At 44.8% G+C, this 19,456-nt stretch overlaps 1 protein-coding gene across 1 annotated transcript in view; it reads right to left on the bottom strand.

The window, feature by feature from the left end:
* Positions 1 to 19,456, bottom strand: part of LOC142905591 (exosome complex exonuclease RRP44-like) — a 101,853-nt gene that overhangs the window by 8,675 nt on the left and 73,722 nt on the right. Inside the window, exons 4-5 of the mRNA XM_076052216.1 lie at positions 2,657 to 2,786; positions 1,526 to 1,707 (exon numbers count right to left, since the gene is read on the bottom strand). Of these exons, the coding sequence (XP_075908331.1) occupies positions 1,526 to 1,707; positions 2,657 to 2,786 (312 nt within the window). The remainder of the gene's footprint in view (positions 1 to 1,525; positions 1,708 to 2,656; positions 2,787 to 19,456) is intronic.

The following is a 19,456-nucleotide window of genomic DNA, read 5'->3' as shown; positions in this document are numbered from 1 at the left end:
CCAGGCATGAGAAGCCGATGGCTGCAATGACCAAACCAACCGAGGGATCGTGATGTGCGGGCCAGCCAAGAAATTTTAAAGCCTTATTTGGCCATCATTAAGGAGTAGATGCAACCCCCCTTAGGTTATATGGAGTGTACAATTGCAGTTAAGAACATACCTAAAATATGGCTGCAAATGTTGACCCTTTTGAGCTTCTGGTCCAAATTAGGCTGTGTGCATTATCCACACAGAGTGACAATGTAATGCGGCATACAAGGCATGCTGGAAAGGACCGGATCCACTGATCACAAATGTGCTTTTTGCCATCTAGAGATCACTTTTTGCATCAACTACTATTTCCCTCATTTGTTTTTATTCTACAAGTACTTTTCTGCCCTTCGAGTTTCTCATTGTTTACAGAAAGCATTAGATTTTCTCTATAATTCTTCCGGATCTGAGGGATTTTACTGTATTTTTAATGTGATGTCCTCTCCGAGACAATACGGGCTCAGTCATGGCAGTTATTTCCAAAGCAAATTTAATTGTGACCGTTTTATATTTGAAACGCATTTACATCATTTAATTCAGTTTCAGTTTATTTTGGTATAGCCCTGTGAGCCATCCGGCTCTAATGTATCCACCGGTGTAACTTCCTCTGTAATAGTCCACACTGCCAAATGGCAAAAAAAATGGAGCTTCGTATCTCACTGCGTTCTTCCACCTTAAACCAAGTGTCTGTGTGTCTGATAGAAACCTAATCGTAGAGAGATGGTCAGTGGGCTTGGGTCCCAGTGCATTAAGCCAGTCCTGGGTTTAAATGCAGAATTCAGCCGTTCGGGAAATGCCAATGCCTCCCGGTTAAGTGAACACATGCCCTACCTCCTCGTCGAAGGTAACGTTGAGCTTGAGATCTTTGGAGTCAAAGAAAACCATCCCCTCCAAGCCGTACTTGGGAATGAGCACCACCACGGCGTTCTTGCGCACAAACAGCACGAAGCCCTCTTCGCTCACCACTCCCTTGCTCTTGAAGAACAACTGAGACCACAACAACAACAGCCGTTAATCACCGCTACGTGGCCAAGAGCAGACACACGCGCATCACTTACCAAGCCCATAATTACTTAACAAAATTTAAGGTGATTTCCGCATCCCCCCGCTAATTTATTCCAGTTGTGCTATTGGCATCATGTCATGGGGATTATTTTGAGTTCAATCGTGAAGGTACAATGTCAATTGTATTGACTATAATCCTCCATCACCTGACAGAGCCAATCAAATAAAGTTGTCACATCATGGGCAAATGTGCCAAGTGACGAGGTTTTTCAGCAAACACAGAAGAATGCTGAAAAGCAATGTCAAGTGTAGCCAACCAGTACAGCCACGGCACCACCACACGTAAGCGTGTGAATAGAAAACAATTGATTCTTACTACACGCACAATACGATGCCTGCTTTCGTGACCTTAAAAATGGTTTTCAAGAGACGAATGGACTCATTATCAGGTGCCTAAGCACACGCCGTGCAAGCTCCACGTGGCCCACACTTCCGCCTCCCACCTGCGTGTGGAAAGCTACAGACGAGCGTTGGGCGTACTGCGCCATCTTGTGGCGGTAGTTGAGGTTGTTGCAGAGCTGCTGCTGCTTCTGCTTGTCGGTGAGCGCCGGGTACGTGGGGTCGGCGCCCACGCACACGGCCAGCAGCCGGTGCACAATCACATCCGAGTATCTGTAACGGTACAGGGAGACAACAACAACAATATTCACATTTGTTGTAGCCTCTATTTAATATGAAGATTAAATTTACAGTAGATACAGGCTGCGGTATGGCCACGAGATGCCAACGGAGCAGCGGTATTAATCCACCAAGCACCGCGATTCATTCTGTTGGATCTCAGCGGGTTTCACGATCCACCAGAAAGCTACGCAAACAATGACTCAGATGGATTTAACCCTGATAGAATACTGTACTCTGGCCATACCACGTTCTAGCACCATCTGCTGGTGGAAATTATCTTTGTTAATGTATGAATTTAATTCTTTGTTGAGGACTTTTTATTTGTCATCAGATGTAACGCAAATTGCTGCCTGCTCATATCTGTGTTCTTATTTAAGATCCACAACAAAATCGTTAGCGATCCATGGCAGAATTGCAATTCACTTTTGGCCGCCGCTGCAACACGGCAATGGATTCTTGATTCTGCACGTGGAACACTGTCACCCTCCTTGTAGGCGTCGGTGTTCTCCGAATCCTCTAGTTTTTCTCCAACACAAGCCAAACAACCATTTAAGGAATTGGCCAAACTTCCCGTTTAAAGGACCTTTTAGAAAAATAAGTCAAAATCTGAATCTTTATCCTGGAGAAATCCGATTCGCGATAAAAGCTCTTTTTGACAGATGTCCAGTAGGTAGATGATAGGAGTGCTAAGAATAGGAAAGGTAAACAAATCACTAAAAGTAAATAATAGAAAAAAGATATACAAGTACGTAGCCAATCGTGCTAATCGGAGGTGTGCCATAATGACAAATTAACATTGCATAAGTACATCAATTAATTAATAAATTCCTAAACTTGGGAAAGGCAACACAGTCCCAGACCACACCAAGACAACAACATAGTCCCCTCAATAATCGCGAAGGTCGATTTCACGCGTGTGCCTGACGCCAGAGCACGTCACCGTCGAATGGGCGACGTGAAGTGGGTGTAGATGGCGGTGGCGAGCCCGTAGTGGTGGGTGTCGGGTTCCATGCCGGAGCAGAAGTAGATGGCCTGCATCATGCAGCGCGTGGCCAGGATGCGCGCACTTCCTGTGGGCATTCAGGTTTCCATAACCTGGCTTGCCAGGAGAAGGCAGTACAGCAAGTGGATTAATCTACATCTGGCACAGTGCCTGGCTGCCTTCCAGCGTTGTCTGTGGTTCATCACACCTTTTGAGTTGTTCTGCCTCTAAGGGCGAGTGGAACCTATACGGCTACATCTCAAGATAAAGGTAAAAGGTGCAGCCCTGCAATTGCTCGCTCAGGCCAATACTGACATCGTTTCAAGGCACCTCTGCTTCACAGTAGGGGGTAGCACATTCCCACCCATTTTGAGCACAATGTTCATCACAATAAGTCGACCTGATATTTCAACATTTCAGTGCTGGAATTTATCTAAAATTAAATACAGTACTACATTTATCGTGATGGTTTTTTGTTGCTTATTTCTGTGGAGTAGCTGGGAAACGAGCCGAGTCCTTCAACTCCCTACACTTGATAACACAGTGTGTTCAATGCGGCTGCTGGATTTTGAAGCCAGGGTCCCAGCTGTAATCTCTGGGTCATAGGGTGACCCAGGTGACCCTTGCAAATGAGACTATTATGGTCTCTTGAGTTCTCACCCGGTTAAACCAAAAGACCTCAAACAAAAATTTGAGCCACCCGGCGACCTCTGAATTCCTTGCGAGGAGGATGATATTGAAGGAAGGTTAACAGCAAGCTAGAGACGATAGAACCCCTCTTAAAGACGGTAATTGGTTCCACGAACACGAGCATCGAAAGTTTCCCTTGTTCACCCAAAACACGTATTTTATAATATTTAAACAATGGATATGAATACATAAAGATACTAACATTATAAACACATCATATTAAAATAAACACTGTTAATAAATGCATTAATTCATTTTGATTTAAAGCTTTCGTGACTGCAGGAATTCATATTCTTGGTTCTTTCAGTAAATTCACGTAGAAGGGAAACAATAAAATAATAAAAATATAAAACAATAAAATTCTCACGACGTTTCGACTGCAACACAAGCAATCATCATCACGTGTGAAAACCACAACAAGAAAATTTGAAAAAAGTGGCGGTTATTTTAACGTTAGCACCACGGAGAGAGATTTGATAAACCATTTCGGGTCTTAATTGATTGATCACGCTCAAGGTGGCTTTCAGACCGCATCCATTATTTTTCGTCTCCCCCCTCCTCTTTTCCGAACATAGATGGACTCGTCCATCTGAACAAACTGTCAAATCTCTCTCCGTGGTGCTAACATTAAAAATAACTGCCACTTTTTTCAAATTTTCTTGTTGTGGTTTTCACACCTGATGATGATTGCTTGTGTTGCAGTCGAAACGTCGTGAGAATTTAATTTTTTATATTATTATTATTTTATTGTTTCCCTTCTACGTGGCATTAATTCATATTTACTGTACCTACAACAGCCCGTCGTTAACAGGGAAATGGTCGGTTAAGCCTACACATTGAGCTCTATGGAGGTCCGTTGTTAAGCGATTAGTTAACAAGGGTGGTCGTTAAAAGGGGTTCTAACTCTACCTTTGATTTCGCCGCCTTCACCAAGATGTCGTAGTTGGAAGGCGGAGGCGCCGGGTGGCGTCGAAGCAGCGCACACTCGGGGAATTCGTCTACGATGCGCTCTGCCACGGAGATGTTGGCGAGCAACATGAACTCCTCCACCATCGAGTTGGTCTCCCTGTGTACACGCACCAGTTTCCGCCACCACAACACATCAATCACAAGGGTCAAGAATCTTTATCTTAGATTATTTTGCTGATAATAAATTTCCCACGTGATAAGCCACTTTGTTCAGCTATCATTTGTGGTCAGGTAAGATTTTTTAAAAAGATAAAAATAGTTTAGTTTTATTTGTATATTTGTTTAAGTTATTTGTTTACCTTTCCAATACTTTGCAATCCTAACGTGTGCTTATATTGTTTGTTGTTGTAACGTTGTGACCTGCCCCAACTGGACATCTGTGAAAAAAGAGCTTTATAGCTCATCGGATTCTTCCAGTAGAAATATATATTTTGATTCTGATAGAGAGGTCTGCACAACAGTCGGATTGCAGTCATGGGAGGTGTCTTCTTGACGAGACTCACTTGAGTTCCTTGGTCTGCAGGTCGATCGGGTCATGGGTTTCGCTGTCCATGTGGAATCGGACCTCAGGGGATGCCAGAGTCAATGCCCTACGGGTGGAGAAGGGACATGAGCGATTATCATGTCCAGTCAAAACAACACAGAATCTTAATATAAGACACTTCACAAACTCAGATATTTGAGTTGAACATGCAGAGCTCGTTAAGTCAATCCACTGCTGGATGAGGGCCACCCCCATGTCATGCGAGTCGTGGGGTGGTTTCACCGTACTAAACCGTGGTGGTCAGTACGCGCTGGCAAAGGTGGGGGAGCACAGACATGGGAGCATTAAGTAGAGTAAAACATATTCTTAGTTTTTTCGGTAAAGTCACGTTGAAGAGAAACAACAAAATAACAAAATATATATTAAAAAAAACAATAAAAAATTCTCACGACGTTTCGACCATAACTCAAACGGTCATCATCAGGTGTGTCAGTTTGCATAAATTTATTTTGAAAATGGCATATTTATTTATTTATATATATAAAAAATAACGTTTGCGTCACGCGCAACGATTGGCAGTTTGCCAGGACTAGTCCATCTATTTTTTGAAAAGAGGAGGGGGGAGACGAAATTTGTTTTTATGTATGCTGTCTGAAAGCCACTGTAAGCGTGAACAATCAATCAAGAACTGAAATGATTTATCAAATCTTTCCAATGATTGCTAAGATAGAATCCATCTTCTCGGTTGAAATTGTCTCTGTGTTTGTATATGTGGATAGCCTCATGAACGAATCTCTCATGGAAGCCAGATGGCTTACAAAGAACCTCCGTCTTGGAAAAGTCAATGGCATGTGAGCCTACTGAATTAGAACAATGATCTGCTACGGCCGAGGTGTTGGTCCTACCGTGTTTAAGGTCTGCTTTATGTTCACGAATGCGGTCCGAGATATGGCGTTTGGTTTCTCCAATGTAACTACTACCACAGAGGCAACTTAGTTTGTAGACACCAGGGTATTGTATGTCCGGAATCACATCTTTTACAGACGGAACCAGATCACGGATTTTATGTAATGTGTTGAAACGGACCTGGATCTTGTGTTTATTCAAGATTTTGGAGATCTTTTTTGTGATCCCAGCAATGTAGGGTAAAGTGATGGTTTTGAAAGGCTCCTCAAGAGGGTTCTTCTTCATGGTTTGAGTGATAGCTTTGCGGATTGTATAGTCGGAGTAACCATTAGCCCTAAGAGCTTGGTGTACGTGCTTGAGTTCACTGCTTATGTGTTCCTGGTCGGATATGCATTGGGCTCTATGATACAGAGTCTTGATGAGAGAATTCTTCTGTGATGGATGGTGGTGGGAATCCGGTTTCAGATAAGCATCCGTATGGGTAGCTTTCCTGTAGACAGAGTGGCTCATTGAACCATCAGGTCTCTTTTTAATTAGGACATCCAAAAAAGGTATCTTGCCATCTATTTCGACTTCCATGGTAAATCTGATGGCTGGGTGTATGGAATTGATGTGGTCGAAGAATTGGTCTAGAGCAGGCCGGCCATGTGGCCAGATGACAAAAGTGTCATCCACGTACCTCTTCCATAAGGTTGGGTGCAGAGTGGCAGTCTGGATGGCGTCAGTCTCAAATTTCTCCATGAAAATGTTAGCTATAACTGGAGAAAGGGGGGAGCCCATTGGGGTGCCCTCAGTTTGTTTGTAGAAAGTTCCATTCCAAGTGAAGTATGTATTGGTTAAACAGTGTCTCACCAGGGGGGGTACCTCAGTGTTTAGTCCTTGATGAACCAAGTCTTCAATGATTGCAATGGTGTTAGGTACAGGAACCTTGGTGAATAAGGAAACTACATCAAAACTGACAAGCAGGTCGTCTGGGGACAGGGAAATACCCTTGATTGTTGATACCAGGTGAGTAGAATTTTGTACCGCAGAGGTGGTCTTTCCAGTGAAAGGACGCAGGATTTCAGACAAAAAACGAGCTAGTTTGTAGGTGGGGGAGCTGATAGTAAAGACTATGGGACGAAGAGGTGTATCAACTTTATGTATTTTTGGTAAGCCGTATAATCTTGGTGGCCTGGCAGCAGAAGGTTTCAACGAAAACTGTTTAGATTGATCAATTAATGCGGTTGAATCAGAAATTATTTTGTTGGTTTGTGTGACGAGGCTGTTGAAACCTTCTGCTGCCAGGCCACCAAGATTATACGGCTTACCAAAAATACATAAAGTTGATACACCTCTTCGTCCCATAGTCTCTACTATCAGCTCCCCCACCTACAAACTAGCTCGTTTTTTGTCTGAAATCCTGCGTCCTTTCACTGGAAAGACCACCTCTGCGGTACAAAATTCTACTCACCTGGTATCAACAATCAAGGGTATTTCCCTGTCCCCAGACGACCTGCTTGTCAGTTTTGATGTAGTTTCCTTATTCACCAAGGTTCCTGTACCTGACACCATTGCAATCATTGAAGACTTGGTTCATCAAGGACTAAACACTGAGGTACCCCCCCTGGTGAGACACTGTTTAACCAATACATACTTCACTTGGAATGGAACTTTCTACAAACAAACTGAGGGCACCCCAATGGGCTCCCCCCTTTCTCCAGTTATAGCTAACATTTTCATGGAGAAATTTGAGACTGACGCCATCCAGACTGCCACTCTGCGCCCAACCTTATGGAAGAGGTACGTGGATGACACTTTTGTCATCTGGCCACATGGCCAGCCTGCTCTAGACCAATTCTTCGACCACATCAATTCCATACACCCAGCCATCAGATTTACCATGGAAGTCGAAATAGATGGCAAGATACCTTTTTTGGATGTCCTAATTAAAAAGAGACCTGATGGTTCAATGAGCCACTCTGTTTACAGGAAAGCTACCCATACGGATGCTTATCTGAAACCGGATTCCCACCACCATCCATCACAGAAGAATTCTCTCATCAAGACTCTGTATCATAGAGCCCAATGCATATCCGACCAGGAACACATAAGCAGTGAACTCAAGCACGTACACCAAGCTCTTAGGGCTAATGGTTACTCCGACTATACAATCCGCAAAGCTATCACTCAAACCATGAAGAAGAACCCTCTTGAGGAGCCTTTCAAAACCATCACTTTACCCTACATTGCTGGGATCACAAAAAAAAAAAGATCTCCAAAATCTTGAATAAACACAAGATCCAGGTCCGTTTCAACACATTACATAAAATCCGTGATCTGGTTCCGTCTGTAAAAGATGTGATTCCGGACATACAATACCCTGGTGTCTACAAACTAAGTTGCCTCTGTGGTAGTAGTTACATTGGAGAAACCAAACGCCATATCTCGGACCGCATTCGTGAACATAAAGCAGACCTTAAACACGGTAGGACCTACACCTCGGCCGTAGCAGATCATTGTTCTAATTCAGTAGGCTCACATGCCATTGACTTTTCCAAGACGGAGGTTCTTTGTAAGCCATCTGGCTTCCATGAGAGATTCGTTCATGAGGCTATCCACATATACAAACACAGAGACAATTTCAACCGAGAAGATGGATTCTATCTTAGCAATCATTGGAAAGATTTGATAAATCATTTCAGTTCTTGATTGATTGTTCACGCTTACAGTGGCTTTCAGACAGCATACATAAAAACAAATTTCGTCTCCCCCCTCCTCTTTTCAAAAAATAGATGGACTAGTCCTGGCAAACTGCCAATCGTTGCGTGACGCAAACGTTATTTTTTTATATATATAAATAAATATGCCATTTTCAAAATAAATTTATGCAAACTGACACACCTGATGATGACCGTTTGAGTTATGGTCGAAACGTCGTGAGAATTTTTTATTGTTTTTTTTATATATATTTTGTTATTTTGTTGTTTCTCTTCAACGTGACTTTACCGAAAAAACTAAGAATATGAATTACTGCGGTCACGAAAGCTTTAAATCAAAATTTAGAGTAAAACAATTTATGTCACTGCATTGTCCTCTATTGCCCACAATGTAGCCCCGCAGCAGCCTGTAACACTCCAATCTAGAAGGATGTTATTAACCAGGTAAAACCTTAACTTCTTTATTGTTGCCTTCATTTCCGCATCTCCAGCTTCTTCAGCCTCCCACTCCCAGCCCCGCTCACTTCCCCCCCCCCCCCCCGGCATTTTGCCGTGCTCGCCCCTTTAATCCCTCTAGCAGCACCCCACTTCCCCTATCCCACACCCCCCTCTCTATCTCTCCCCCCTTGCTCCCCCCCACTCTCTTACCTATATAGCCTCTTGTTACAACAGCCCTTTTTTGCCCACTTCAGCAATTGTTTCTGGCTGTGGTTGTCCCACCAGAAGAAGGACGCTTGTGTTGCGCCCGAAATGTCGTGATTTAATTTAGTTGTTATTTTATTTTATAGTTTTACCTACGTGACTTTACTGAAAAAAAACAAAGAGTATGAATCCTGTAACACTTGTTTGTGCATGGTATTCACCCAAGCCTCATGCATCATGGGGTCAAAAAAACCTACAGGTGCAGCTTTGCAATTGCTTGCTCAAGCCACTGCTGGAAGGGGGCTCCCATAAGAGGGGGCCCCTCTAGAGATACACCCTTTTACAGTCCCTCTCAATGTATTTTAGCCTACTCTTCCACGCTGGCCGGATGTCTTAGAAGACACGGGAGTAACCACACTTTACCGCGCCACAGGCGACCTGCCGATCGACTAAATGTGGTGCACCCATTAATACTGCTCAGCGCTCCAGAGGCGGTGGAGGGGATGAGGATCTTGAAAATGAGTTACCCGTTTTGAATGCGCCTCTGCTTGAGGATCTTGGCCAGGGAGTTGAGGCCACGCAAGCTGCTGGTGACCGGGTCCTTCCGCCCGGCGTCGTCCATCATTAGCTGAGCCTCTGTGTACGTCAGAGACGCCTGCGGGGATACGATGAACACACCACGGGTGAACCATGGGGTCCTCGCAATTACACAATGCCCACGCCTGATCCAAGCCCAAGCCAGAACTCAACAGATGTCTACGTGGCGCCCGATGACCACTGAGGGTTACGCTCACCCAAAGACAGTAAAATTTATATTTTTTGAATTCTCAAAGCTGGAATTTAACCAAATTTAGTGCAATGTAATTTGGTGGTCTTTTGTGCAGTGAGTTTAACACGTAGGCTTTCGTGACCAATATCATCCATAATACAGGTTTTTTGGGTTAGATTGTGTAAATACATAAATGTGTCGTTAAACCCGCCACCACCCGACACAGCCGACTAGTAAGGGTTGTCACATAAACAGAACGTGGCCAATTCGTCACTGGTACAACACACCGGTGTGCTGTACTCGTGACGAATTGGCATGTTCTGTGTTTTGTGCAGTGATTGTTGACTCGACAGAGACCATCAACTCACTACTTTCATGTCCTACCTCGCACCTCCGATTAGCACAGTTGGCTACATACGGTGCAAAAGAAGTTCAACATACATACTACCACTTGTGAACCCGGTTCATCTCGCTCCACTTGTGAACCCAGAGGTGCAAGCTCAACGCTCTGACCTCTCAGCCATCCGGAAACCTCAACTGCACTAACATAGCAAGGCACTGATACAATAAACGTGAAAGCAAACGAGAGTTTTACAAAAACTGAACGTCTGTGGGGGGGGGGAGGGAATCACCTTGGAATTGATGATGCTCTTGGTAAAACGTGTGCTCACGATCTCAGCCTTTGGAGTCATCTCCCATATGCACGAGAACGCCAGCCTGCACGCGCACAGCACATGCACCGTCGCCATTCACCGTCGAGTGGCGGAGTCGTCGACATTGGAGTGGTGCAGGGTGTTCACTCAGGAAAGCCTCGCAAAGTCTCGAGACTCTTTTTCAGGAGGGTCTTGCCAAGTTTTTGGTAGTCGAGTCATTCTTTCAGCAGCGGGATGTTTGGCCAAATACCGGTTTGGGTTGTTACAAATTACTCAACTGGAATATATACGTAGCAACCATTGTTCGACTGCAAAAGCTTTGCAGTACCACGCATCATGGGATTACATGTGCACCTGGCAACAACGCACGTTAGCTGCTGAGTATGGGTTGCAATGTGCGCACTCGCGAGTTCACAGTTGTTGGTGCATCTCACCGGTCGACGTTGGATCTCAAGGAACACAGGTTTGAGCTCAATAACTCTGGCACCATATCAATCCTCTGCAGGTGCAAAAACACATAAACGCAACCACTTCTCTATCAATAAACACAATCTGGCAAATACATATGCACCAACTCAACGAGTGTTTTGCAAGCAAACCCACACATGATTAAATCACCTGCATGTAACTGTTCAGCAAGGGGATGTTTTCGCGAATGCCAGTTAAGATTGTATGGGTTTTATTTAGAGGAAATCTGATTAATCCAGAGGAAACCCATTCACTAACAGGGGGGAGAACAAACAAAACAGCAAGCAAAAAGGCACAAGAGTTGAGTAATCAAACCCAGCGTCTCCTTGCTGCAAGGCACGAGTGTTACACTGCGCCGATAGCCTGTCGCTCATGATGTGACGGTACATGATATGATAAGAAATCCACAAAAATCACCTCGTTTAATACATCATGAGAGATATTTAGCATTGTTGTTATTCATACGGTAAGTACTGAAAAGCACACAAAAAAATGTGGTGAAAATGTCAACTACAATTACAGTTGTGGGGAAACTGGTACCGCGATGATCATTACATCATAATATTTTACATCATGTCGTAAAGTTAAGAATGAAAGGATGAAATCGGCGGGTTGTAAAACACTTGATATTGTGGCAAGAAGAAATCCACATCTCACCTTCTCACACAGGTAAACTGTGGTACCACGCAGAGATGCCTCCTCATCCAAGGCATTCCCCGGCCGGATAAAGTAGCTCACATCGGCGATGTGTACCCCAACCTAGAACACACATTAATACACCGTCACCACCCTCACATGCATGGATGTGTAATGACAGGGTGATACCTGCCGGCCTGTAAGGGTAATTAAGGTTATAGCTGCATTACATAATGCCTTATTATGAAGGGGCGTATCTGGGGTAAAGGTCAACGGGGGAGTCAGTCGAGAAGCTCCGGGAACCATCCCGAAGGGCCTAGAAGGTTCTAGAATGGGGGCGTGGCCAGAGGTGGAGCTTGGCCACTCCAGGCAGATATAAAGAGCACCGAATCAGAACTTCGGGGCTGTTAGCGTGGGGTCTGGGTCCTGGTTGCGTCGCTACCGTCGTCATCTCTTCGTCTTCGACCACGTGGCTGGTTCTTCTGCAAGAGCAGCTCTGTCTCCGCCGCTACGCTCGTCAACCAACCAGCGTAGCTACGCAGGACGGAGATGGGCTGCGTGTTTGTACAGCCTAGGTGTAGCCGCGTTACGAAGTGTATCGCCCTGTGTGCTTTTAATAAATAAGACGCCTTCTACTAGACGTCTGTCGGAAGTTGCTCACTACACATGCATGCATAACCTCCACCATAGCCACTCCAACCAAAGCACAATAATGTGAAATGAAATGCACACCCATTACCACCTGGTGCATTCATTGTGAACCAGGCATTCGGCCAGTGACGTGGACACTTAGGCCAGTGGAGTCTTAGCTATGGCTTGGCTCAGGCTTGGCTCTCGCGCAACATGCATTGAGATTATTTCTATTATTTTGGCTGCTATAAATGTCCAAATGATGGGCCACTTTGTTCAGCTATTCATTTGTGGCCAGGTCACTAATCAAAAATAAATCAATACCTCAGTGGGCTTTGCCTGGTAGGATGGGGATGGTTTCGTTGTATTTGTTTGTGTTTGGGTTATTTGTTTGTCTTTCTTGTACTTTGCACTACTATTATGTTTTGTACTGTTTGTTGTTGTAACGTTCTTACCCGCCTCTACTGGACATGTGAAAAATAGCTTTATAGCTCATCGGATTCCTCCAGTATAAATATTCTGATTCTAATTCTCAATAAGCCACATCAAAGCAATGCTTAAAACCCGAGCTGCCTCTAAGCATGGTTCCAGCCCTGAGCCTCTGTGTCCCTTGTGCCTCCTCGTATATCCCTGCATGCTCCCAGCCACGCTCAGAATTTCTGTGAGCTGAGCGTGAGCCAAGGCACAGCTGAGCCACTCATGCTTCTTTGGAGGCAACGGAGCAGATCAAGCCAGAACCGAGCCATGTTGAAGTCAGTCCTGAGCCGAGCAGAGACCAAGAATACGGGCACTAAGGCAACAATGTTTGGAAACTTAAAAACAGGAATATTGTCCACCCCTTTGTCAATCCACTGCAGGATGAGGGCTTCTCCATGCCGTAATGGGTCGCGATTGTCATTTGACCTTGCTTTGTTACGATGGTCAATGCAGGTGGTGAAGGGGAGAACTTGGGCAGTTTTTTTAGATATCACTCTGTACCGGTGTTAGCCATGACTGGAACTAAACCAGCTTGACAGGATGAATGTGCAGTGCACTTATCATTGTGTCATTAAACTCCCCTTGTCACCTCCACTAGCATTGACAAAACCATGAAAGGAATAGGCACGAATTACCCCGACCGTGACCACGATTACCACCACCAAATGAATACCTCGGCGTTCCCATTGTCGAGCGGTTTGCAGTGTTGGGCATCGTCGATGTCTGTGCAGCCTGGAGGATCCACACTGCAGATGGACAACACACGGAGGTCCTCCCTGCCAGCCTGGTCCTTGTACGGGACACACACAGCACCAGGTTCAACAAAACGCTGCCTTACAACAAACAAAACACAGGGTGAGCCATACATGGGTAAACCAACTTCATTCTAATGGCGTTCTAGCTTCTCAATAGGCGACTGAATATTTTGAAAGTACAGTCCATTCTCCTATAACTCCGCGTGTTTTCATATCGTGAATTAGATATAATGCGATGAATGCATTAGGGAACACATTTTTTTCATAACATGGATGCGAATTGGATAAAAGGCGATCGAGTGAACAGAACTGCGTTGTGCGAGGCAGAATAAGCGGTTGTACGGTTGCCTCGGTGTAGCATCACACAAGGTGGGATGCTTCTGGATGCTTCTAGATGCGTACGCATCTCACGTGTTATCGCGGACTGTGCTTTACCCTATCTTATTTATTATGCGATTTTTCCACAATTCGGTGTTCTTCAGGAACGCAAGTACAGCGTTATAGGAAAAAAGTCTGTAGTCCCCTTGCTCCATTCATTTCTGTACTGGACCATCTCCACGGCTACTGCAGAGTCCTCCACATCCTGGCTCACCACTTTGATCCGCATCTCTCGAGGCCTGCCTCTCGGGTCTCCGCCCTGGTGCTTCCATAAGTCCGTCGCCTTCCTTCCTCCGATGTGAATTTCCTCTCTTCTTACGATGATGTGTCCGAGCCATCAACTTTCTTTCAGGTCGACGGCTTTTCTATATACGGTCTGCGGTAAAGGTGTAGAGCCCCGTGGCTTCTCGTTCATGACAGTGCAGCGGAAGGACCTCGACTGGAGGGAGAGCTCCAGAGAGGTCCTCTAGAAGGTATTCTACGCAGGCCAAACATCTTGAAACTATTGAGGTTTGACAGCACGATGATGATGATGGGGGCTGTTTTCGCATTTGTCTATTGTCGGGGGCCTATACGTCGGGGGCCACACGTCATGGGCCACACCAAAGGCCACCCAGGGGCCACCAGTGGCCCGTGGGCCTTGTAATAAAGAACATTGAAGTAAAGGATTCTCACATGCACGACCAAGCACACCAACACACCGCAGGCGTAAGAATTGAACTCAATCGATGAATTGACATATCGTCACACGTCTCATGCGTACCTCTGCTGTGATGCTGAACGTGGGAGGGGGCAGGCATGCAAGTACGGCCTGGCTGAAGGGCTGGTGTGGCACGTCGTGCTCCAGCAGCAGCACCTCCGTCTCCGTCTCCTTATCCCCACATTCGCCCAGAGAGCGCACAAAATGGCCCTGCACAAGCACACCGACGATTAGCAAGGTTGTCTACGTATGGTACGGAAGAAGTTCAACATGCATATGCACATACGTGGCCAATCGTCACCGGTATCCCTTTTCCACTGGTACAATGGAACCCAGACAGTGCAGATCTCTCGAAGTGTCTGTGGTCACCCATTGGCTTTTTGCCGTGTCGAACCAGAACCAAACCGTAGTATGCTGGCCCCACAAGGCATCCAAATATATCCGGGGGCCGAGCAGGGCCAGGGGCGGGGCTAGCGACACGTTAATTGTGTGACGGCAGTCAGTACACCGCGGGGACGTGGCACCACAGCGTCATCTGCACGTGCCTAGCCTTGTTCAAAGCATTGACCGTCCATGGCATGGATCCGCTTTTGCAGTGGATAAACAACCTGCAGCCTACTAAACCGTGCCAGCCATGGTGTCGCTCGGTTGTGCAGTGGCAAATAGGTATGAAAAGCACAACCACAATGCCAACCTTGTACATAACGTACATTATGTAGAATATTAACCGACATCTGTTTAAACAAAGATACAACCCAAAGAATACATCTTAACAATATATTTAACTTTTCACCAATTTTGTTTCTCATTGTGTTAATGGTATCGCACAAGACAAGCAATCTATACAAACCCTTCGTGGTCAAGGACGACCCACAGGAGCAGACATAACAGAGCTACTTCTAAGATCCATTGAAGTGAAATGCAGTCCAAATTGTAGGGGGGCAGTGCTTTTCCAACCACTCTGCCAATCAAAGTAATGTTCATCACATGGCAGTCAAACGCAGTAGTTTTCTCAGAGATGGAAATCAAACAATCGAAGTGCACGACCAAATTTAATATCGTTTTTGGTGCAGTTATTGGTGACTGGGCTGAGACTATCAACTTACAACACCTTAATAACCTAGGTTGAATCACAGGTGAGTTTGCCATGCTTTCAAACAAAAAAATATCACAGTGGTGCCACTTCATCCACCCTGACTTCCAATTCACCGTGTCACCGTTCGTGTTTTGGGTTCGACGGCTTGCATACAGAGCCGCGTGGCCGCGCATCAAGTGACAGAAGGATGAGCCCGACGTTGCCGACCACGGGACAGACGGGTGAGGTGTCACGGCGTCCGGGGCGTCACGGTGCAGTCGTACGTTCGGGTAGCGGGAGTGTCGCAGCCAGCCACCGATGGCTGGCTGCGACATTGCTCTCAGGGGCCTGGGTCACATCGCTGCAGACGTAGCAAGATCTGAAATCGCTGCAACCCTCAAAAACGCTAAGATGCCAGCTAGCAACCTCAGCAAAGATGAGCGTTTTGAATTATATAAATTAAAAAAGAGGAATGATATTGTAGTCCTCTCAGCTGACAAAGGCAATGCTACTGTCATCATGGATAAAATAGAATACAACAACAAAATTTAAGAATTACTCGACGATGGTAGTTATACAAAAATAAAAAGAGATCCCACCAACAGCTCGTCACACAAACCAACAAAAGAATTTCTGATTCAACCGCATTAATTGATCAATCTAAACAGTTTTCGTTGAAACCTTCTGCTGCCAGGCCACCAAGATTATACGGCTTACCAAAAATACATAAAGTAGATACACCCCTTCGTCCCATAGTCTCTACTATCGGCTCCCCCACCTACAAACTAGCTCGTTTTTTGTCTGAAATCCTGCGTCCTTTCACTGGAAAGACCACCTCTGTGGTACAAAATTCGACTCACCTGGTATCGACAATCAAGGGTATTTCCCTGTCCCCAGACGACCTGCTTATCAGTTTTGATGTAGTTTCCTTATTCACCAAGGTTCCTGTACCTGACACCATTGCAATCATTGAAGACTTGGTTCATCAAGGACTAAACACTGAGGTACCCCCCCTGGTGAGACACTGTTTAACCAATACATACTTCACTTGGAATGGAACTTTCTACAAACAAACTGAGGGCACCCCAATGGGCTCCCCCCTTTCTCCAGTTATAGCTAACATTTTCATGGAGAAATTTGAGACTGACGCCATCCAGACTGCCACTCTGCGCCCAACCTTATGGAAGAGGTACGTGATGACACTTTTGTCATCTGGTCACATGGCCGGCTTGCTCTAGACCAATTCTTCGACCACATCAATTTCATACACCCAGCCATCAGATTTACCATGGAAGTCGAAATAGATGGCAAGATACCTTTTTTGGATGTCCTAATTAAAAAGAGACCTGATGGTTCAATGAGCCACTCTGTCTACAGGAAAGCTACCCATACGGATGCTTATCTGAAACCGGATTCCCACCACCATCCATCACAGAAGAATTCTCTCATCAAGACTCTGTATCATAGAGCCCAATGCATATCCGACCAGGAACACATAAGCAGTGAACTCAAGCACGTACACCAAGCTCTTAGGGCTAATGGTTACTCCGACTATACAATCCGCAAAGCTATCACTCAAACCATGAAGAAGAACCCTCTTGAGGAGCCTTTCAAAACCATCACTTTACCCTACATTGCGGGGGTCACAAAAAAGATCTCCAAAATCCTAAATAAACACAAGATCCAGGTCCGTTTCAACACATTACATAAAATCCGTGATCTGGTTCCGTCTGTAAAAGATGTGATTCCGGACATACAATACCCTGGTGTCTACAAACTAAGTTGCCTCTGTGGTAGTAGTTACATTGGAGAAACCAAACGCCATGTCTCGGACCGCATTCGTGAACACAAAGCAGACCTTAAACACGGTAGGACCAACACCTCGGCCGTGGCAGATCATTGTTCTAATTCAGTAGGCTCACATGCCATTGACTTTTCCAAGACAGAGGTTCTTTGTAAGCCATCTGGCTTCCATGAGAGATTCGTTCATGAGGCTATCCACATATACAAGCACAGAGACAATTTCAACCGAGAAGATGGATTCTATCTTAGCAATCATTGGAAAGATTTGATAAACCATTTCAGGTCTTAATTGATTGTTCACGCTTACAGTGGCTTTCAGACAGCATACATTATAAAAAATTGTCTCCCCCCTCCTCTTTTCAGAATATAGATGGGCTAGTCCTAAATAAACTGCCAAATCGTTGCGCGTGGCGCTAACGTTTTTATAAATAAATAAATGCGCCGTTTAAAAATAAATTTATGCAAACCAACACACCTGAAGACGACCGTTTGAGTTATGGTCGAAACGTCGTGAGAATTTTTTTATTGTTTTATATATTTTATTATTTTGTTGTTTCCCTTCAACGTGACTTTACCGAAAAAAAAACTAAGAATATGAATTACTGCAGTCACGAAAGCTTTAAATCAAAATTTATATTAAAACTATTTAAAAACTATAAACTAAATAACTTTACCAGGTAAGGACCCTGAGAGCTCTATAGCTCTTTTTAAGTGACCTGGCCACAAATGATCGTTCAGTGAAGTATCTTATCACATTTGAAATTGATAGCAGCCACATACTCTAAGTGCATGTCAGATTGTAACTGTGGAGGGAAAAGCCGGAGGACCTGGAGAAAAATCCATGCGACCACGGGGAGAGAGACACGCACACTGCAGGTGTCTGGGTTTGATTTTGGTTCGGCAGTGTTGACGCTCCACTCACCACATCCTCTTCATTCTCTTCTGCAACGTCCCCTGCGACGCCCTCATCGTGCAGGACCAGCGAGGAGGGGGCAACCCAGCGCTCCTCGGGGAACATCTCCACGCACACGATGTCGTCGTGCATCGCGCGGTTTAAATGCTGCAGGCCCTGGATCAACACCTGCACGCAGACAAAAAAGATCCCCCGTATAGTCTTAACAGACCGCTGGGCCAAGTGCTGTTAGAGAGCAGCATATACAGTAAAACCTTGGATTGCGAGTAACTTGGTCTGCGAGTGTTTTACAAGACAAGCAAAATTTTTAATAAATATTAATTTGATAAACGAGCGAGGGTCTTGCAATACGAGCAGCTTTGTACTGCCGAGCGTCACGTGATCACAACTGATATACGAGTGCTTTTATATACGAGTGCTTTGGATTACAAACACGTTTCCGGAACGAATTATGCTCGCAATCCAAGGTTTTACTGTACAAGAGTTTTAATACCACGAATAAACAATTTAAAATGTAGGACTATGAGCCCATGAATCTTCTGAAACCAATGTTTTTCAGTAACATATGTTCAAGTAGGGCAATTTCTAGACTGGGTTTTTTTTTCCAACAAAGGGCCAATGTACCTAATTGTTATTTAACGTTACATTTTGGAGGTGGAAATAGACCATTCATTTTGTTAACAAAGTAGTCACAACCATCATTAGACCTCCTTTGCCAGTACCAAAATATAATAGGGTTTTTCCCCTTTTTTCTGGCAACAAAACTGAAACCTCTTACAAGGAATCAGGTGTGCATTAACCACAATACTTGTGGTCAAAATGCAAACAAAAACACACTGATAATATTTGCAATATATGCGTACGCCTTTTGGCGTCCTCTGGTCTCGCACCAATTGGGTCGAGGCTCAAAAGAAAGCCGTCCCTGGTGTGAACCAATCAGTCTCAAGGACAATGCATATATTATCATAGTGTGTTTTTTGTTTGCATTTTGACCACAAGTATTGTGGTTAATGCACACATGATTCCTTGTAAAAGGTTTCAGTTTTGTTGCCAGAAAAAAAAGGGGAAAACCCTATTATTAAAGTAGTCACAATTAACGTATATACTGTAG

This window comes from Petromyzon marinus, chromosome 55 (assembly GCF_048934315.1).
Source record: "Petromyzon marinus isolate PM22_M1 ecotype Great Lakes invasive population chromosome 55, UKy_Petmar_22M1.pri1.0, whole genome shotgun sequence".
Lineage (NCBI taxonomy): Eukaryota > Metazoa > Chordata > Hyperoartia > Petromyzontiformes > Petromyzontidae > Petromyzon > Petromyzon marinus.
Note: the sequence above shows the minus strand (reverse complement) of the source record. Positions and strands in the feature narration are given on the sequence as shown.